The sequence below is a fragment of the Meles meles genome, chromosome 10, assembly GCF_922984935.1.
Source record: "Meles meles chromosome 10, mMelMel3.1 paternal haplotype, whole genome shotgun sequence".
Taxonomy (NCBI): Eukaryota; Metazoa; Chordata; class Mammalia; order Carnivora; family Mustelidae; genus Meles; species Meles meles.
Genome location: NC_060075.1, coordinates 224,911 through 244,459, shown reverse-complemented (window position 1 = coordinate 244,459; position 19,549 = coordinate 224,911). Strand labels below are relative to the sequence as shown.

The 19,549-nt window shown below is 54.7% G+C and overlaps 1 protein-coding gene across 1 annotated transcript in view; it reads left to right on the top strand.

Moving 5' to 3' along the window:
- Positions 1-19,549, top strand: part of LOC123952112 (voltage-dependent N-type calcium channel subunit alpha-1B-like) — a 109,289-nt gene that overhangs the window by 69,916 nt on the left and 19,824 nt on the right. Inside the window, 5 exon segments of the mRNA XM_046021348.1 lie at positions 9,056-9,172; positions 9,510-9,575; positions 10,890-10,981; positions 13,110-13,254; positions 18,345-18,472. Of these exon segments, the coding sequence (XP_045877304.1) occupies positions 9,056-9,172; positions 9,510-9,575; positions 10,890-10,981; positions 13,110-13,254; positions 18,345-18,472 (548 nt within the window).

Sequence of the window (19,549 nt, the reverse complement as noted above, 5' to 3'; positions counted from 1 at the left end):
CACAGCTGTCCAGTTTTCCCAGCACCATTTATTGAAGAGATTGTCTTTTTTCCACTGGACGTTTTTTCCTGCTTTGTCGAAGATTATTTGACCATGGGGTTCTGGGTCCGTATCTGGACTCTCTACTCTGTTCCACTGGTTTATGTGTCTGTTTTTGTGCCAGTACCACGCTGTCTTGGTGATTACAGCTTTGGAGTAAAGCTTGAAATCAGGTAATGTGATGCCGCCAGTTTTGTTTTTGTTTTTCAACATTTCCTTAGCAACTTGGGATCTCTTCTGGTTCCATACAAATTTTAGAATTGTTTGTTCCAGCACTTTGTAAAATGCCGGTAGAATTTTGATCGGAATGGCATTGGAAGTATAGATGGCTCTAGGCAGTATAGACATTTTTTTTTAAAGACTTTATTTATTTATTTGACAGATCAAAAGTAGGCAGAGAGGCAGGCAGAGAGAGAGGAAGGGAAGCAGGCTCCCTGCTGAGCATAGAGCCCGATGTGGGGCTCGATCCTAGGACCCTGAGATCATGACCTGAGCCGAAGGCAGAGGCTTAACCCACTGAGCCACCCAGGTGCCCCAGCAGTATAGACATTTTAACAATGTTTATTCTTCTGATTCCTGAGCATGGAACGCTTTTCCATCTTTTTGTGTCTTCTTCAATTTCTTTCATGAGCCTAAACAAATTCTTGAAGTGAATAGAAAAAGAGTGAACACCCCTAACTACTGATATGAGACTAGTACAACCTGGACTCCAGAATTATTTAAAAAGCAGAATATAATAAAGGAAGATCATACTCCATGCTCATTCATTAACACTGAGTAGAATGCGTTAGAGAGTCTAATGTAGATTCACAGATCAAAGGATACTGTTAATGTGGTCCTGTCATTGGTGCAGAGAAGATGTTCAATAAAACTCAAATTGTATTCATGATGGAAATTATTAGCAATGTAGGAATTATTGACTTGAGGAAGAGAATTTACCAAAACTCCTGCACTAACATCATACGATGGTGGAATTTGGAAAGAATTCCCTTCAAAATTAGGAAAAGACCGTACCCTAAGCTCTCCTTCTTTTCAACATTGAACTTCAGGGCCTGGTTGCTTCAGGAAAGTGAATGTCAGCCCCATGAGGATAGAGGTGTTTGTCCGGATCACTGCCACGTTCCAGGGATTGGGTGTTTGGTAGGCACTTGTTGAGTGAACGAGACAAGAAAAATAAGTAAAACACCCAAGTATTAAAACAGAAATAGGCAAAGTTGCTATTACTCCTAGATAACATTATTATCTGTAGATGAGATCTGGAATCCTCTCGAGCCAAGAAGAGCGTTCAGCACGGCTGCTGCGTGGAGCGCCTGAGCGAGTGGTTGTCTGCAGATCATGGCCGCACCAGCCGTCCCACCCATAGCCTGACGACATCTGAACACAAGATCCTTATGTGGAAAAGTCCTAACCCTCAGTGACAGATAGGAAAGGAGACTTAAGTAGATGGTGTTAGCACGTCAGTACTAAATAGTGTCAACTTCAGAGATGGTTCTGCCCAAATTGATCTGTAGATTCAATGTAATTTCAATAAGTGAATTTGTTTTTGTTTTGGAAATTGGCAAGTTGCTTCTAAAATTCATCAGAAAGGGCAAAGGCCCCCTAAATACTCAAGATCCTTAAGAAGCAGAGGGTGCTGCTGGGGCAGTGGGCGTGGAAAGGTGCTGTTCTTGTTGGTGATAAGACTTCGTACAAAGCTAGAGTGTTAAGACTGTGGTGCCGGCTTGGGGGAGAGTAAATGAGCCAATGGAAGGAATCAAGCGCTTAGAGTCGGAATCACTCGTGTATGGAAACTTGATATATGACTGTGCTGCTTAGTGGTGAGATAATTCAACAATCGATGCGGGTATAATGATGATCAACATAATGAAAGATGGAAATCGGATCTTCATCCATTCACAAAAAAGCTATTTCAAATGGATGAAAATACTTAAATATAAGAGGAAAAACTTTAAAACTCTTAGAAGAGAATACAGGAGATTCTCTTTAAGACCTCAGGATAGGGACCGATTGCTTAAGCAAACTATAGGAAGCACCATCCATAATTGAAAAGAAAATTCTACAAGATGAAGAGTTTCTGTTCATCAAAAGAAGAAAGGGCAACCCATGAAGAGGAAGGGGGTATTTGCATCACATTCCTGCACTTATCTGTTATGAATCCCTTATAAATTATAAATGGATGAACCCATTATCCATTACCAATATTTATGCACTGCCTGTCACGTGGTGAGCAGTATTCTAAGTGCAGGGACAAACGATGAACATCTCTGAGTTTCATTCCAGTAAGAGAGACGCAGTGTCGCACAATGAGAGGCACTGGGAGAAGGCTAAGCCGTGAAGGGTTATGAGGCACGGGACCGGGGGCGGGGCTTTGGTGGCTGTGTGCCCAGAGGAGATGCCACTGACTTGGTGACCTGCCAGGGAAGATGTCTGGGTCTGTGAGGACGTGGAGCCGGGCGCCTGGGGCAGCGGCCCCGAGCCTCACCCACCTGCACCTGCTGCGTGACGAGGGGCGGGGGAATGGGGAGAAGGGAAGGATTTGCAGTCGCAGTCAGTTTGGGATTTTATTTAGAGTGAGGTAGGAAGAGGAGGGACATGATCTGCGTTTTCAGACCAGACGTCTAGCGGAGAGTGTAGTACAGGGCAGAGGCAGAAGCAGCTAGGTGGGTTAGGGCTTAGCTGGTCATCCCAGAAGCAGACCCCAAGACAGTTCAGTGCAAGTCATTCATTTGGGAGGTGACCTCAGGAATACCAGGGAGCAAGGAAGTGGGCCAGGGGAGGGAGGTGGCCGGAGCGCCGTGTACTCCGAGGGCAGTTACCACCGTGGGTCCTCACGGGGAGCCCTGAACCTCCATTATCCCTGCAAGCGGCAAGGCGACCGGTCTTTTTCAGCAAGTGCTGTCAGCCACTAGCCGAAGGCTGCTGGTGCGGGGAGGCCACGGAATGTTAATTCTCAGACACCTGTGTCCTGGTCTGGGAGAATACGAGCGCCACGCAGGGGGCCCGGTGGAGGGGCTGGGGGCTTGGGCTCAGGTGAGAGGCCGTCGCTCTGGATGTGTTTTCCAGTAGAGCTGCGGCGTAGCAGCGCTCGGTGACGGCTGAGGCAAGAACGGCGTCCGATCTGAGCGCGGGGACGTGGCTTGGCTGTCATTGGAGTGGGAAAGACTGGGGGGACCAGGTTGGTCGTGCACCGTTTGTACATGTGGTCTGGGGGCAGCGTGTGTGCGTTAGGGTGGGTCGCCTGCTGGCCTTCCAAAGGACTTTTCCAACAGGCCGTTGGACAGATGTGCCGGGAGTTTGGAGGAGACATTCATGCCAGTCCTACGCTGGGGAACCATGAGCCTGTAGGGGCAGATCAGAGCCGTGAGACTGGATGAGGTCAATGACAGAGAGCAAGAATGAGCTCCTCGGGCCTCGGTTGTACCGACATCGATTGGCAAAGGCGTGGTCGGAGGGCCGAGAGGTTTTCTGAACCATTAGTGAAGGTTAGTGTCCAGAATGTGCAAGGCCTTTCAGTGAATCGTTAAGAAAAACAGAAGCAACCAAATGGAAAAAGGAGCTGAAGGTGTAACTGGGCATTTTGCTAAAAGACTAAGAAACAGAAATGACCAATGAACCTATTTGTAGTTAAGGAAACGTAAAGTGAAATGACATTGAGACGCCCTTTCACACCCTCCGGTTTGTCAGACAGGAATTCCAGCCATGCCAGCGCTTAGCAAGTGTGTCAGCCAGACCCTCCACGCTCCTGCTGGGGAAAGTGTGGCAATCCCCAGAAAGCCAGGTGTAGGCACGCCTGCTGCTCGGGGATTCCCTCTTAGGTCTCGTGCCAGGGGGTGTCTGGGCAGGTGACCCGGAGACCCTCTCATACAGAGGTTCGTGGCTACACAGTTCATGGCAGCCCCGAATGCCCCGGTCGTGACCCCCCGTGAACAGAGTGCTGCGCCCCACGCACGGGAGGGTGGTGTCTGCATCAGGAGGGAAGCCCCTGAGAAGCAGTTTGCTCACCGTCAGCAAGTCTGCCCAAGTCTGAGAAGGCTGCGTGCAGTAGTGTCCCGTCACAGGTTAAGAGAAGCCAAGTATAGCGTGTTTTCAGAGTTTGAGGTAAGGCAGTAAAGAAAAGGAATTGTTAACAAGAGTTACAGGTAACTACTATGTCTAGCAAGGACAAAGGGAGACAAGAAGGGCTTCGAAAGTCTTGGTGACATTCTGATTTCTTTAAGCGGGGTGACGGATAGATGGCCATTTCATTCCTTTTCTTTAAAACGTGCATCTATACGTGTATTTATACATGTTCTTTTGTGTATGTGGTATGTGTCATGGTTTTAAAAACTTAATCCAAATACTGTGGGGAAAAGTTCTGAGCTGCCACTTTCATGCAGAAACCACGGATGTTTGTCACCCAGCCATTGGCATTGTGGCATTGCCCAGGCGCTTCTCATCCAGGAAGTTTGTACCAGTGTGGTGGCTGGGAGGAGCAAACTGGCGGCTGATCCCTCCGGGCCTCGTCCTGGGACACAGCAGAGTCTTTGTTCCCCGGGTAGAGGGACCCAGACACCAAGCTCCGATCTGCAAGGACACAGCTCTGGGTTCCTTCGTGGGCGTGTGTCCTCTCAGAGCGGGCAGAATGACGAGCGGGTATCAAGGGTGAGCGTTGCCAGGCATGCAGAGCGCACGATGCCGAAATGTCTTCTGGGGAGACCTCTGGCTCCAGAGAGGCCCGCACACAAGGCAGAGACCTTCTCTAAGCAGGAGGCCCAGTGTCTGTCCCTCAGCTCTTGGACACGCGAGGCCTGGGTGGCTTGTGGTTTGATGAGATCTCCCTTCAAATAAGCCCTCCGTGGTGGCGGCCGTCAGCCCCCGATGCCCAGCAGGGCCGGCGGGAGGACGGAGGTGCCGCTCGGCTCGGAAGCTCCGCTGGCTCTGGCCACTGGCGCTCCCGTCCTTCACCCTGTTCTGCCCAGAGCGGAAAAGATGAAAGGGAGCCGGCGCGTGGATTAGTGGCGTCTTTATTTTTGTTCATGTGTAGTCACTCCGTGTGTTACTTTGTGAACGTACTTTTTTTCCTGAGGCAAAAATATGAGTGTCAGTTCCCACCTCCCAATTAATCCAAACAGAGCAATAGCCTTCACCAGGGTCGTGTCCAGACAGCATCCCCAGGGAAGCATAAAACTGACATTGATTTCTTCGCCTGGAAATAAAAAAACACGTGTCTGTGAGTCGTCTTTGGGTCTGCGTTACAAACAGGAATGCAAACGAGCGCCACCCTGTCTGCATAGCCTCCAGATTTCCGAAATATTTGAGCTGGTGCATTTTCAGCAAAATGTGCGAAGTTCACTAAAATCCTAAAATCTTCCAGTGAGGTATTCGAAGTTCGAGTTTTTGCTTGTGTTGATGACTCATTTTCTCTTTTGTTTTCTGTTTTTGTTCTTGATTCACCGTAAACTGCCTGCTGACTCACGCCACCCAACCGACATACGATGCGAAAACCATGTCTCCGTCTGTATGTTGTGCACCTGCTGCTCAAACATCCCAATTTGTAAATAACACGCAAACACCCATCCATGAAAACGTCACGTATAGGAAACGGTTGGCTTCATGACTTTAAACAGTTCTTACAACTCCTTGCTTTGCTTGCTCTGCTCCTGTTCCTTCTCCTGTGAGGCCTCACCACTGCTTCCTGAGGCGTGTGGCCAGAGTCTGGCAGTCCCCATCCCCTCTGGTCTCTTCTCCTCAGCATCTGGGGTCCAGTGGGGGCTTCCGAGGGCCCTTCCGGGGACCGTTTGATTCAGGAACTGGCCTTGGTCTTCTGAGCCGAGTGGGTCAGTGCCCAGCCAGTTCTTCCTGTTGGGACTGGGTTCAGAATTGGAGGGATGTTGTAGGGCATGAGGTTTGACCTGCTCCTGTGGAGTCCATGGTTTCTCTGGTACCATCTCCCTTCTGCTCTGTCCCCATCGAACCCACATGCAAGGTGGTTCTCCCCAGTGGCCTCTGGCGATGCCTCCTATAGTGTTCTTCCTGGAATTGCCCTTCCAGGGGGAATCCGCTCTGGGCCTCGGGGCTGGAGGGGATCGGAGATTGTGTCTCCGTGATTCAGAAGGGGTCGTGTAAGGCCTGATGGAGCGGGAAGAGGGTCTGTCCCCAGAGACAGAGCACCTGGCTCCTGCGTCCAGCCTTCCCTGGAGCACGTGGCCGGCTCGTGCACGCCTGCTCCGTGGGCTCGTGCGGGCTGCGGTGGCGTGAACTGGGCCTTCCCCCAGGCCTTCAGGAGTATCTGACGGGAGAGCAAAGACACCAGGAGCCGACGAAACTGAGGCTGTGACTGGAAGTTCATATAAAGTAGCAGGTCTTGAGATCCTGTTACAGAAAGTGAACATTAACGATCAGGTATTTCACAAGTGGAGGAGATCTTGAGGTTTTGAGAAGATGCCATTTGATGCAGAAATATTCGAGTCTCTCGGGCCCCTCCATGGCCGTTCCCTATGCCCTTGGGAAGAGCCCCCCCGCCCCTGTGCCCTCCCTCTTCAGAGCACACAGTCACATGACACGCTGAGCACATTGGGGTCTGTTTCTCCTCATCGTCCCGCCAGGAAGAAGCCAAGCAGGAGAGCAGTCTGTCGCTCACTTGCTGCCAGTGTGGAGTGTGGCACCCAATAGATGTGCACGGGGCGCAGGGAATGCCTGTTGGGGCCTGGGGCCCCTCTTTGTGGGGGGGGGGTCACGATGCCTGGCGTGCCTTTAAATCCCTCAAATCTCTGATTCCTCAGCATCTGGGCACAGCGTCCTAATGTCCACATCTTGTGGGTGAGGAAGCCAGGGGCTCAGAGGAGCTGGGGACAAGGGTACCCTCAGGGTGAACCATGCGCCACATTGCGGATCGCGATAATGCCTCTTTGGGGTGCCTAGACCTTCCCAGTGCCGAGGCAGGTGGCAGTCAGGAAGGGCCTGGCTTTGAAATAAGGTGCTTGGGGCTCTCTGGTGTGACAGGAACCATGGACTCTGGGAGGATGGGGCAGGCCCTTCCTTTCCACCACCGAGGGGCTGGCTGAGGCCAGAGGTGACGACGGGTGGCCGTGGGGAGGCTGCCGTGTGCTTGCTGCCCGCCCCCCGTTCTCCCGCATGCTTGCTCGCATGCTGGTGCCGGGCAGCTCCCGCCCTGCTGCGGCCCCGGGGTACCCGTGCTTGGAGTATCTGTGGCTGCTGTCACCATCCGTCCTCATGGCTCTCTCAAGCTGTGTGTCTGCGCCCCCCCACCCCCTCCCGAGTGCCCCCTGGAGCCCTGAGAAAAGACGTCTGGGGGGAGGGGTGAGAGCTTGAGTCTCAGAAAAAGTAGGTGGGGATGTGTGAGCTCCGCGTCGGTGCACTGACGGTGCACACGACCAGTGCCCTCCCCTGCCTTGTCCTCCGTCCCTTCTTTCTCACCCAGAGCCTCTGTTTCCCCCAGAATCTCTCGGTGCCCGTGGCCTGAGCAAAGTCCTTTGGGCTGGGCAGACGCTGACTGTGTTGTGACAGTCTTGGGCCCTCCAGACGCAAGTGGGCGGGTGCGGTCCACGTGGGGACCTCGGAGGAGGCACTTGGCGGCTCGTTCGCCTTCCTCGGCTTTACTGCCTCATGCGGAGGATCTCCCAGCGCTGTAATGAGGTCACCCTTCCACGGCTGTGCCGGTGCCCCAGAGCCGACTGGCTCACCTGCAAGCCTGGGGCCCGCAGGGCGGGTTGGGTGTGTCCCGCACTGGGTGTCCCTTTCCCAGCAGCTGAGGGAGCGGTAGGCAAGCCTGTTCGCCCTCCAGGGTCCCACCCCACGGCCCACTTCTGCCTTTTGCTGATCCAGACCCTAGTCCGCACCTCCTTGTGAGCACCAGCCTCCTCCCTCCTGGCTCCCACCTCTGCCGCCAGCAGACACAGACTCCAGTCCCCAGCACCCCCCACCCGGTGGGAAGCAAAGGGGCAGACAAAGCTGGGTGGGGGCCTCCGTCCTCAGAAGTAGGAGTGAGACCTGCCTGTCCACTGAACGCTTCGTCCCAGCCAGGACCAGCTGGGCAGCCCTGGAGGGGGCAGCCAGCTCTCCCCGCCTCCCCCGGCCCCTGCACGTGCTCTCCCGCTGCCGCTCTCATTGAACATGTCGTGTTCTCTTCTGTCTCCGTCGGACCACTGAATCCGGCGATATGCTGTGTCTAAGCCTGAGCTGCTTGTGTGTGTTAGACACCCAGGGGTCAGGGAGCGGCTGTCGTGCAGGCACCTGGTCTCTAAGCAGACAGAGGCCGGGAAGGTGCCCAGGGCCACAAGCCCCCCTACGTCATCCGCCCAGAGCCGTGCTTCCTGAAAGGGATGGGCTGATAATTCAAGGTGCCCCCGGGCCGGGGTGGAAGGCTCACTGCCCCTCGGATGAGGGAGCCATGCTTGACATCCCGGGATCTCTGCCGCTGGGAGCATTCGTGGATTTCCTGAGTGGCTTCCGTGGTGTGGGCAGTGGTATCGCCCACACTTACCCTTCCCACGGTGACTTGTCGGCAGGCACCATGAGCAGCTCTGGGGGAAAGGTCTGCCCCTCTGCCGGGTCCCAGGCAGGCAGGGGCTTTGCTAGCCATGCGGAGAAGGGAAGGGCCCCTCAGAGGCTCTCCGTGGAGAAGCAGCCCTGCCCGGCGCTTGGACGGCTTGGCTGTGTCTCGCAAGGGGCGGTCCACGTTGGAGGCCCATCCACAGGTGGTCTCCTGGCTCCTCTGGGCAGCAAGGAGCTGCTTCTGGGAGTTCGTCTCTCTCCGTCCCTGTCGGGTGCAGGGGAGCCTAGAGCAGAGGGTTCCGTTGATTTGCTGCATGAGAGGTGATTGGCAATGACAAGCTTCACTTTCGGAAGGTTTTCTGGTGGCCGATTGCTGCTTCTCTACTGTAGAGCAGTGACTTTCTGTTTGGTGTCTCTTTGGATCCACTTTCCTTCGGGGCAGGTCTGGGAGAGGCGGGTGGGAGGTCTGCCGTGGCGGGAGGCTGATCGCCGCCGGCTTGAGAACAGCCTGTCTCCCCCGCAGAACAATTTCATCAACCTCAGCTTCCTGCGCCTGTTTCGGGCCGCCCGGCTCATCAAGCTGCTGCGCCAAGGCTACACCATCCGCGTTCTGCTGTGGACCTTCGTGCAGTCCTTCAAGGTGAGGCCCGGCCCGGCGCCCTGACCCCCGGAGCGGCCCTCCTCCTGGAGGCCCCTTGGCCCCTGTTGCCCTGTTGTGGTTTACAGACCTCCGAAGTTGCCCAGACAGCGCCTCAGTCGTGCTCACTGACCCTGCGGCGGGACGCACAACTGCTCAGGGATGAAGGAAGCGAGGCCGCCTCTTGGTGGAGGGGCTTTGCGGTCAGTGGGGTGGCTCTGCGGCCGCTGAGGTCCGAGCGGCCCCAGAGATGCAGCCACCATCCCCTCCGCAGACGAGGTACGAGCCAGGCAGCGGGGCAGCCCCCTGGAGCTGCCCTGTCCTCCGTGTGTCTCCACAGGCCCTGCCCTACGTGTGTCTGCTCATCGCCATGCTGTTCTTCATCTACGCCATCATCGGCATGCAGGTGGGCGCGCTGACGGCACTGGGAGCGGCGGGTGCTGGTCCGGTCCCCGCGTGGCGACCGTGACAGAGTGACACTCGGGGAGCTTTGCTATGAGGCAGACATCGTTCTCAGGACCTTGTGAACTTAACTCTCAGAAAGGCTCTTCTATTGATGAGGACACTGAGGCTGGGCACCCCGAGTCTGGGCCTGTCTCCAGAGTCCTCTAGTGAGGTGTAGTCCCCCCGTCTGTCATACCGTGCTCTGCCGTGCTCCTGAGTAAAACCTCACGGGGCTGTCACGGTGTCGGTGGGCTCATTGGACTGGGTGCTGGGCCCCCGTGCCGGTGGAGCTTTGAGGCACGTGTGCCTGGTGCTGAGCGCCAGCCGGTCCTTCTCTCAGTCCAGAGAACTGGCCCGACGCTTTACAGGAGATTGTGTGTTCCAGCAGAAAAAGTCGGCAGGATCGAATCGGATCACTGTACTGGCAGGTCCAGCTGGGAGGATTTAGATCGCCTTCACTTCCCCAAAACCCTTTGTCAGCTATTTGGAAAAACATTTAAGAGACACGAAGCCGGGTTCCAGATTTAAATCTTTGGCATCGGGCCACTTTTCAACAGTAGGGTGGGAGTTGGATCCCAGTGTTAAATTACAGTGGGAGAAGCCACTGTCTCAAAGGTTAGGCGCAAACTGATTTTTAAACTCTGTTTCAGGGAGTGAAAAGCTTCTCTTGCTTTAAAATTTGCTGATATCTGATGCTCTTTAAAATGTATTTCTGTGCTTTTTTTTGGTGGATGTATAAGACCATAAGGGTCACTGAGCTTTGTTTTTGGTGAAGATGTGATAGTTCCTAAGTTTTTCAGCCAGGTTACAGATTTTAAGCCAAGTACGGTTACTGACTTGTTTGCATTCCTAACCCCAAAAAGAAATCAATTAAAGTGGATAAAAAGCCCATTCTGGTATTTGCACAGACACTTGAAAAGAAACTTTCAAGTTGATCTCCTAGCTATTATCACAATAATTCCCGCCTCCGTGTCACTGATGAAAGAGTGAACTTTCCAGGGCATCATCCGTCTTCCGAACGGAGCGGCCCACGCACGCTGAGCTCCGGCCGCGTTTTTACTGGGTGTGCGGACTCGTGTCTGCAGACACGTGGAGCTGGGGGAGCAGAGACGCATTTGGCTGGAAGCACGGGCCCCTCCAGCCCCGGCCGCAGTGGAGGTGGCTAAGGGCTGTGTCCTGGGCCTTGTGGGTTCTCATGGGCACATGCCCTCCTCTGCCTGGCCACAGCTCCGGGGGTCCCAACAGCACCAGCCTGCAGCCTTCTTTCTCCTTTCAGGTTTTTGGAAATATCACGCTGGATGATGACAGCAGCATCCACCGGCACAACAACTTCCGGACGTTTCTGCAGGCCCTGATGCTGCTGTTCAGGTGTGTTGGTCGGGGTCGGCACAGGCTTGGGGGCTCCTCCGTTCCGGAGGGACGGGGTGTGCCGACCCACTCGGGCAGGCCTCCCCTCAGTGGGCCTTCCCAGCTTCTTCTCTGCTCTCCTTGGCATCCTTCCTTAAGGGTTCCTGGGCCTCGGGGCAGACGGAACGCAAGCCCCCGAGGGAGGTCCACCTGAGAGCCCCAGCTGTGAGGCTGGCCTTGACCACCTTGGCTCAGGTCCCCGGTGGTGGCCAGAAGGGCTTAGTGAGGCTGCGGCCAAGGGTCTGGGAGGACAGAAGGTGTCCCGCAGGATCTTCTTCCGTGTGCTGGCTGTAAGCCTTCCTCTGCTCACCTTGTTGACTGCAGGGTCTGTGGGACGAGGGACGCTGGGCGGCGGGGCTGCTGCCGATGCCGTGTGCGCTACTGAGGGACCCAAGGGACTCAGCTGGCCAGACCTGCTGGTGCGAGTGTGCCTCCGGCCGCCCCCGGGGCTCACAGGACTGCAGTTCCCTAGGCTTTCCACCCCAAGTCCAGCGGCAGAGCGGCTTGGTCCTGGCTCAGGTGCCTCCAGGTGAAGACGTGCTCGGGAGGCCTGGGGGCGCCTGTTGTCCTGAGACGGGGCACGCTCTCCGCAGAGTGGGGGCTGTCGACCCTCCCAGTGTGGGGGCTGAAGGGAGGGGTGAATGTGTCTCCCTGCCTCCAGAGTCTCCTTCAGTAAGGCAAGCCCACCACCGTGATCCTTGGAGGGAAGAAAGGAGCCCTTTGGAGGGACGTGGGAAGGAAGGGGCTGACACAAGGTGCCACCCGGGGCTCATTCTTGAGGTTCCCACGTGTGCGTTTCTTTATGCAAATGCTTGGAAGGCCTGAGCTCGGGGTGTCCCACACAGTTAGTCCCAGGCAGGGCCCGTGAGGTTCTTTCCATGGAGGGAGAGCAGGCCGGTCTGCCTTGCTAGGCTGCCCGGAGAGAGTTGGCCGACTCTCGTTCTTTCAGTCAGAGGCCGACACTTTCTCCAGATGACATCGTCTCTCCGGACTTTGCCTGTTATGTTCGTTTCGTCTCTTCATCTGTCAATGTCCTGCCTCAGGCTCCAGGAGTTGAGGCAGGCCTATGAAACCAGCCACAGCTGGAAGTGTTTGTTCTCAAAGATCTCTTTTCCTCCCTGATCTCTGAGTCACAGGGGATGCCCATGTCGGTCAGGCCTGGCACAGGACAGCTGCCCTGCAGGAAAAGCCCCCTACTCCTAGCCACTGGTGATGGCCAGTGGGCTCGCTTGTGCCCGGAGCTGGCCACACGGGCACACCAGGTGGGGGGCACCCAGGCCTCTGGTCTATCTGCATGTCTGCTGGACCTCCGGCCCTCGTTCTGACTGCAGATCGGGGACAAAAGTCCATGAGGAAGGGTCCTCCATGGTGGCCGCTCAGGGTGGTGGGGCTGTTCTTGGTGTGTTCCGGAAGCAGCAGACACTGGTGCGGCTGGAGTGGGCTGAGCAGAGACCACTGAGAGAGAATGGGCTGCAGGCCGCACAGAGTTGCGGGCAGTTGTGTGCATTTTGGATTTGCAGTGAGTTGGGGGGTGTTGAGAGAAGTGACTTGATGTTACCTGTGTTTGTTGGACCCACTTGGGTGTTGGGGGGTGGGAGCAGGAAAAGCCCCTTGGAAGCTGTTGCAGAGCCCAGGGAAGGTGATGGCGGCCTAACCCAGGGTGGTGAGAGGGTTAGAGTCTGGATGTTCTTTGGAGCAGATGAGCTGATGAACAGGGGTGGTGAGAAAGAGTGGAGGCAGGGATGACTACGACCTGTTTGGCCGGAGAAACTGGAGGGGTGGAGTCCCCCACTTGTTGAATCAAGGAAGGCTGGGATGGCACCTGCTGTCGGGCAGGCCAAGAAAGTCTGTGTTGGCTTCGAGGGGCCCAGCGGCCCATGGAGGGGCTCTCACCACGGTGCCGGCTTCTGGTGCACTGCCTTACGTTCAGTGAGTAGTTCTTTCTGAGTTCATGGTCAGTTTGCAAACCTAATGCCAGAGGGTTCTGAGCCCAGTGAGGGTGTGCACCGGCGCCCGCTCCTCTGGGAGCCCTTCTCCGGCTGGCCTGGCCCTTCCTTCGTGGGCCTCACGGCTCTGCCCTTCTTCTTAGGAGTGCCACGGGGGAGGCCTGGCATGAGATCATGCTGTCTTGTCTCAGCAATCAGGCCTGCGATGAGCACGCCAACGCCAGTGAGTGTGGGAGCGACTTTGCCTACTTTTACCTCGTCTCCTTCATCTTCCTTTGTTCCTTCCTGGTAAGTCCTGGTCACTGTGCCCATGTGTCCACCTGTCTCAGTCCATCCCAGGAACCCCGACGTCTCTCACAGATCCCTGAGGCTGATTCATGTCTCATTGCAAGCTGATTCTCTGTTGATGGTCCTGTGTCTCTGGAGACGATGACCTGTAAAAGGACCCACTCTGTGATGAGCTCCTGTGGGCCTTTCCTTCTCAGAAAGAGTTTTAAGTTTCCACAGGACCCCTGTCCTTTAGCCTGTAGCCTCTGCCACGGTGGTGAGTTACAGAGAAGCAGCGCTGCAGCCGGCGCGCCTGGGGCGGCGCGGAGCTCAGTGGATTGGGTCCTGGGGCGTGGATTTTGGTCCAGGCCAGTAGACATCCCTGGGAGACTTGGAGCAGGGCCATGACCCAGTCTGGGTGACGTTTCCAAACCTTGCTCTGGCTTCTGACCAGGAAAGGCTGAAGAGTGACCAGGGAGGTGGCTGGAGGTGACAGTGCCTAGAGAAGGGTGGGGACCAGCGTGACAGGAGATGAAACACGGGCATGAGAGCAAACGAGGGAGAAAGCGGCCCCTGCAGTCTGCTGGCGCGCTGCAGAGACGCCCTCGTCCACGGCCAGCGGCGGCGGCAGGTGGTGCGGCGGCTGTGGAAGTCAGCAGGGCAGCTCCTCGATGAGGGAACGACGGAGTGGCGGTCTGATCCAGCAGCTGCACTCCGGGCACATGCCAGAGCTGAGGGAGGGGCCTCACGCCGGTATTTGTGCGCGCACGTTTGCAGCGGCGTCATTCACAATGGCCTGGAGGCAGAAACAACCAACGTGCCACCAGCGAGTGACCGGTTGTGACATGGACACACAAGGGAGTACCATCCGACCTTAGGAAGAGAGGCCGTTCTGACCCATGCTGCAGTATGGATGGCCCGTGAAGTCATGACGCCAAGAGAAAGAAACCAGCGGCCAAAGGAGAAGTAACGGCACGGTTTCAGCTGTCTGAAGTCCCTAGAGCAGGGAAGCTCGTAGAGACGGAGAGTACGATGGCAGGCACCGGGGACTGGGGGAGGGGATGGGGATTAGTATTTCGTGGGGGCAGGGTTTCGTCGGGGAAGACGGAAGAGTTCTGGGGACAGGTAGTGGGGACGGTGCCCCTCAGCTGTGAACTTCAGAGTCATTAAATCTGTAAGCTCGTTGCTATGTATATTTTATCAAATTCAGAAAATGGTCTTAAAGAAGAATTAGCATAAATCCTGTTCAAACTTTTTTTATTTTTAGAGGGGGGCGGGCAGAGGGAGAGAGAGAGAATCCCAAGCAGACGCCATGCTGATTGCGGAGCCTGATGTGGGGCTTGATCTCATGACCCTGAGATCATGACCTGAGCTGAAACGAAGACTGGAACGCTGAACTGGCGAGCCCCGCAAGTGCCCCTTACTCAAACTCTTGCAAAAAGTAGAAGAAGAGAAATATCTCCTAACAAATCCTGTGATGCTGCCATTATCCTAATACCAAGGACAGGAATGATGCCCCCAGAAAGATAACTACAGACCAACGCCCGTGCTGAGTACACAGTAGGTGTCCTGAACGAGATACCAGCACACCGGCTCCAACGGCATGTTAAGGGTTAGACACGGTGATCGGGCGGGATTTATCCCAGGAGTGCAGGGATGCATCTTTGACATACAGAGACTAACCAATGTGATGAGGGAAACACCTGACATGATGATCTCAATAGATGCAGAAAAGCACTTGACCCAATTCAACACCCTTTCATGACAAGAGCACGTAGCAGACTTGGAACAGAAGGGAACTTCTGTAACGGGATGAAGGGCACTTATGAAAACCTACACTTGACATTAAACTCAGTGACGAAGGATTACAAACTTTTCCTCCAAATATCAGGGACTAGACAAGGTCCCCACTTCTTCATCACTTCTACCCAGCATTGTGCTGGAAGTCCTAGTTAGAGCAGGTAGGCAAGGAAAAGAAATAAAAAGCACCCAAATTGGAGAGGAAAAGGTAAAGCTATCCCTCTTTGCCGATGACATGGTATATGTAGAACATCCTGAAGAACGCCCATGCCCACGCACGCACACACGCCCACGCACGCACACACACGCACGCACACACACACGCACGCACAGTGCTAGAACCAATAAATGAGTTCATCAAAGTCTCAGAGTACAAAATCAACACATAAAAGTCAGTTATGTTTCTGTGTACCGGCAATAAACAGCCTGAAAAGGAAATTAAGGAAGTAATTCCACTTCCAGTAGCATCCAAAGGGATAACATACCTAGGAATAAGTACCTGTGAAGATGAAAACTTGCACAGTAAAAACTGCTAAATAAGTTAAGGAAGACCTAATTAAGTGGAAAGACATGCAGGCGCACGGATCCGAAGGCAACGTTGGTGAGGCGGCAACGTCCCCACAGAGTGAGCTCCGGATTCAGTGTGCTCCCTGTCAGAGCTCCAGGGCCCTTTCTACAGGAATGGAACAGCTGATCCTCACATTCGTGTGGAATGGCAAGGAGCCCCAAATAACAACAAAACCTTGAAAATTAAAGACCGAGTGAGATAACCCACGTTTCCCTATTACAAAACTTACTGTAACGGTACCATGAGTCAGAACAATGTGGCTGAAGAGGCCCTTCTCCGAAGAAGACATACAGATGACCGACAGGTACATGAAAAGGTGCTCCGTGTCACCGTCGCCAGGGAAGTGCACATCAAGACAACAGCAACCCCTCGCCACATTTAAAACGGACGATCAGGAAGAAGACGAGAGATGGCAGGTGTTGGCGAAGATGTGGAGAAAAGTGAACCGCTGTACGCGGTCAGTAGGAATGTGAGTTGGTACAGTCCCTATGGAAAACAGTGTAGATGTCCCTCAAAAAATAAAAAATGGAACTAAAATATGATCCAGCAATCCCACGTTCGGTATATGTCCACATGGAAGGAGAACACGATATTGGAGACAGATCTGCATGCCCACGTTCACTGCAGCATTACTCACAATAGACAAGACACGGAAACAACCTAAGTGTTCATCAGCAGAGGAGTAGATAGGAAGACTTGGTGTGCACACACGCACACACACACACAGAGTATTCAGCCACGGGAAAGAAGGAAACCCTCCTGTCATTTCTGCCAGCATGGATGGATCTTGAGGGCATTGTGCTAGGGGAAAAAGGCCAGACAGAAAAAGGCAAATACTACATATATCCCTTACATGTGGAATTTTTTTTGGAAGCCAAACCACAGAAACAGAGTCGAAGAGCTGTTGCCAGGGACTGGAGAGTGGGGGAAGCAGGGACGAGTTGGTGAAAGGGTGCACACGTTCAGCTCTACTACGAATAAAGTCCAAGCGTGTGAAGTAAAACATGGTGACTATAGCTGATAACTCTGCATTGTATAACTGGAATTTTCTAGAGGGCGGAACGTAAGTATTCTTCCAAAAATATGTGATGGGCGTGTCAGCTGGACGGCAGGGGCGCTTCGACAATTGTGTGTGGAGAGACTGGAGTGTCTCGTGACTGTGTCAGTCACGTCTACCTCAGTAAGGCTGATGCAGGGCAGTAGGCATTGGCGTAAGGACAGACCGTGGGAGTGGGATGGAGACTCCAGAAATAAATCCAAATCTCCATGGACAGTTGATTTTTGATGAGGGTGCAAAGCTGCTCAGTGTGGCAAGAACAGTTTCTCTGACACATCGCGAAGAGACAACCAGATGTCCACATGCGGGGAAAAAAAGATGGACCCCACATCACCCCGTATACAGAAATGAACCCAGAACTGGAAAAAGACCTAGATGTAGTGTGAACACCACAAAACTCTTAGAAGAAAGCATGGGGGCAGATCCTGATCTCGGATTTGTCGAAGGATTCTTAGATTTGACGCCAAAATCACAAGCAACAAAAGAAAAAATAAATTACTCAAAATTAAACACTTTTGTGTGTCAAAGGGGATGATAAGAAGTGTGAAAACGCAATCTAAGGAATGGGAGAAAATATTGACTAGTCGCATATTTTTAAGGGGGTAACATACAAAACACATAAAGAACTCTCAGGATTGAGCTGCAAAAGACAAGCACAAAAAAGTGGGCAAAGCATCAGAACAGACATGTCGGCCAGAAGGTGGGCAACGTGGCCAACAAGCACATGAAGATATTCATCATCTTTGGACTAAATCAAGGAAACTCAAAACCACGCACTTGCTTCACACTCCCTGGGATGGCCACAATAACCATTTTTTAACGGAAAATAACCAGCGTTGTCAGAGACGTGGAGAAATAGTGACTCTTGCGCATTGCGGTAGGAATGCAAAATGCAGCAACTCCTGTGGAAAACAGTTCAGCCGTCAGGTGGCAACGACCCACACGTCCATCGGTGGGTGGACAGAGAAACAAACTGCTGTGTCCCCCCACGGTATGTTATTCGGCCTTAAAACGCCGTGCGGTTCTGCGCCTGACGACTGGGTGAGCCTCATGGAAAGCGGAGAAGCCGGGCCCGGGAGGCCCTCCATGGCCCCGTGCTGAGGGACTCCTCTCGCATGAAACGCCCCAAGGAGACAAGCCTGTGGGTGCCGGACAGACACTGTAGGGAAGGGGGACAAGTGAGTGACTCCTTCTGGCACAAGCGTTTTCTGGGGCGATAAAGAATTTTGGAAACCCGAGAGGCAGTTGACTGATGTTGTGAATTAGTAAAGCCACTGGGTTGTGAAACACTGAATGCATGTTCTGTGAATTTCAACTCCATTAAAGGGAAAAAGAAGCCAAGCTTGTGGCCACCAGCATCGAAACCCCTAACTCCAAAGTCGCTGCTTCCCTTGGCAGCCAGCTGGGAGGGGATGAGGAAGGTGACGGGAGGTGGGCAGCGGAAGGGGGCGGGAGGGCTCAGGAGAGTTGGCGGATCTAGCCCCGGGGCAGGGGCCCGCGGCCAGCCGTGGTGGTAGAGTGGAGGGCGGAGGTTGCCGGGGAAGCAGGGCTGGACGGGCTCCGGGTGAGCTGGAGTGGCCTCTGCTGCTGGGATGGTCTCACACAGGCTTCGGCGGGAGGGGAAGGGCTAGAGTAGAGGCTGGCGGAGGTCTCTTTATGTCACCCCTTCTCCTTCCTGTCCTGCAGATGTTGAACCTCTCTGCGGCCGTGATCATGGACAATTTTGAGTACCTGACACGGGGCTCTTCCATCCTAGGGCCTCACCACCTGGACGAGTTCATCCAGGTCTGGGCTGACTACGACCCGGCGGCGTGGTGAGTTGCCCCCGTGCTCCGTGGTCCTCAGGGTGGTCCATGCCACGGATCTCGGGACAAGGCTGGGGGGCTTCAGACTTGTGTCACGGGAGGTCTGCCCCTCAGTTCTCGGCAGGGCCCGCGTAGGGTGGCGCTAGGTCCCCCTCTGGGTGGCACGTTCCTTCTCATGCCCACAGTGCTTTCACACAGCTCCCTGGACGGAGAAGTGCTCCAGGAGACCCAGAGCCTGGCCCTTAGCAGCTTCTGAGGGGTCTGTGAGGCTCCGGGCTCTTGTGGAAGAGGAGCATATGGTCCCCTCGCAGTCTGTCACATGAGGAGCCTGGAGGGCTCAAGGAAGAGGGTGTGGACACAGCAGGAGGGCCTTCCCCCGGGGCCTCACCATCCTCATGAAGCTTGGAGGCCTTCATGGAACAAATGACATTCTTCCTGCCCACGGGCTCAGGCCTCTCCCTCTCTGCCATTGCCCTTGGGAACAGGAGCCAACACGCACCTGTGTCCCCAGCCCCGGCTGCGAACAGCGGGCACTCGGTGAACTTTCACTGACATCAAAGGAGCTACCAGGAAGGGTCTAGTGTGTTGGGGACCCTCTGGTCCTGGTGTGTTAAGTCAGGTGAGGGGCGGCTCGTTTCCAGACAGCAAGGTGTCGTCAGGGGACCGGCTGGGGCTAAAACGTTGTTCCGTCGTCCGTGGGAGAGTCCCGCACAGGGGGACGCTCTTACCCTCGGGCCCACGAAGCAGCGCGGACTCACCGTCTGCCCATCTGTCTGTTCCTTCATCCCCCGCTGCCTCACTGGCTTCTTCACTCATTCACGCTCTCAAGCAGGTTCTTGAGTAGTGATTCAGGGCGCGCTCTGCAAGGCTGCCAGGACGTGGAGGGGCCAAGAGCCCTGGCTGCTGGGGAGGACACGGGCCTGCTCCCCGCCTCGGTCATGGTGAGCGCCCAGCAGACACGAATGTGAGCGAGCGGGCTCCATCCCTCCCACGCTTGGAGGCACGGGGAAGCCTGGGGAGATGGGGTGTGGGCACTCCCACGTCCTCTCTCCGCAGCTCCCCAGCCTGCCTGTGCCCCCCTCACGC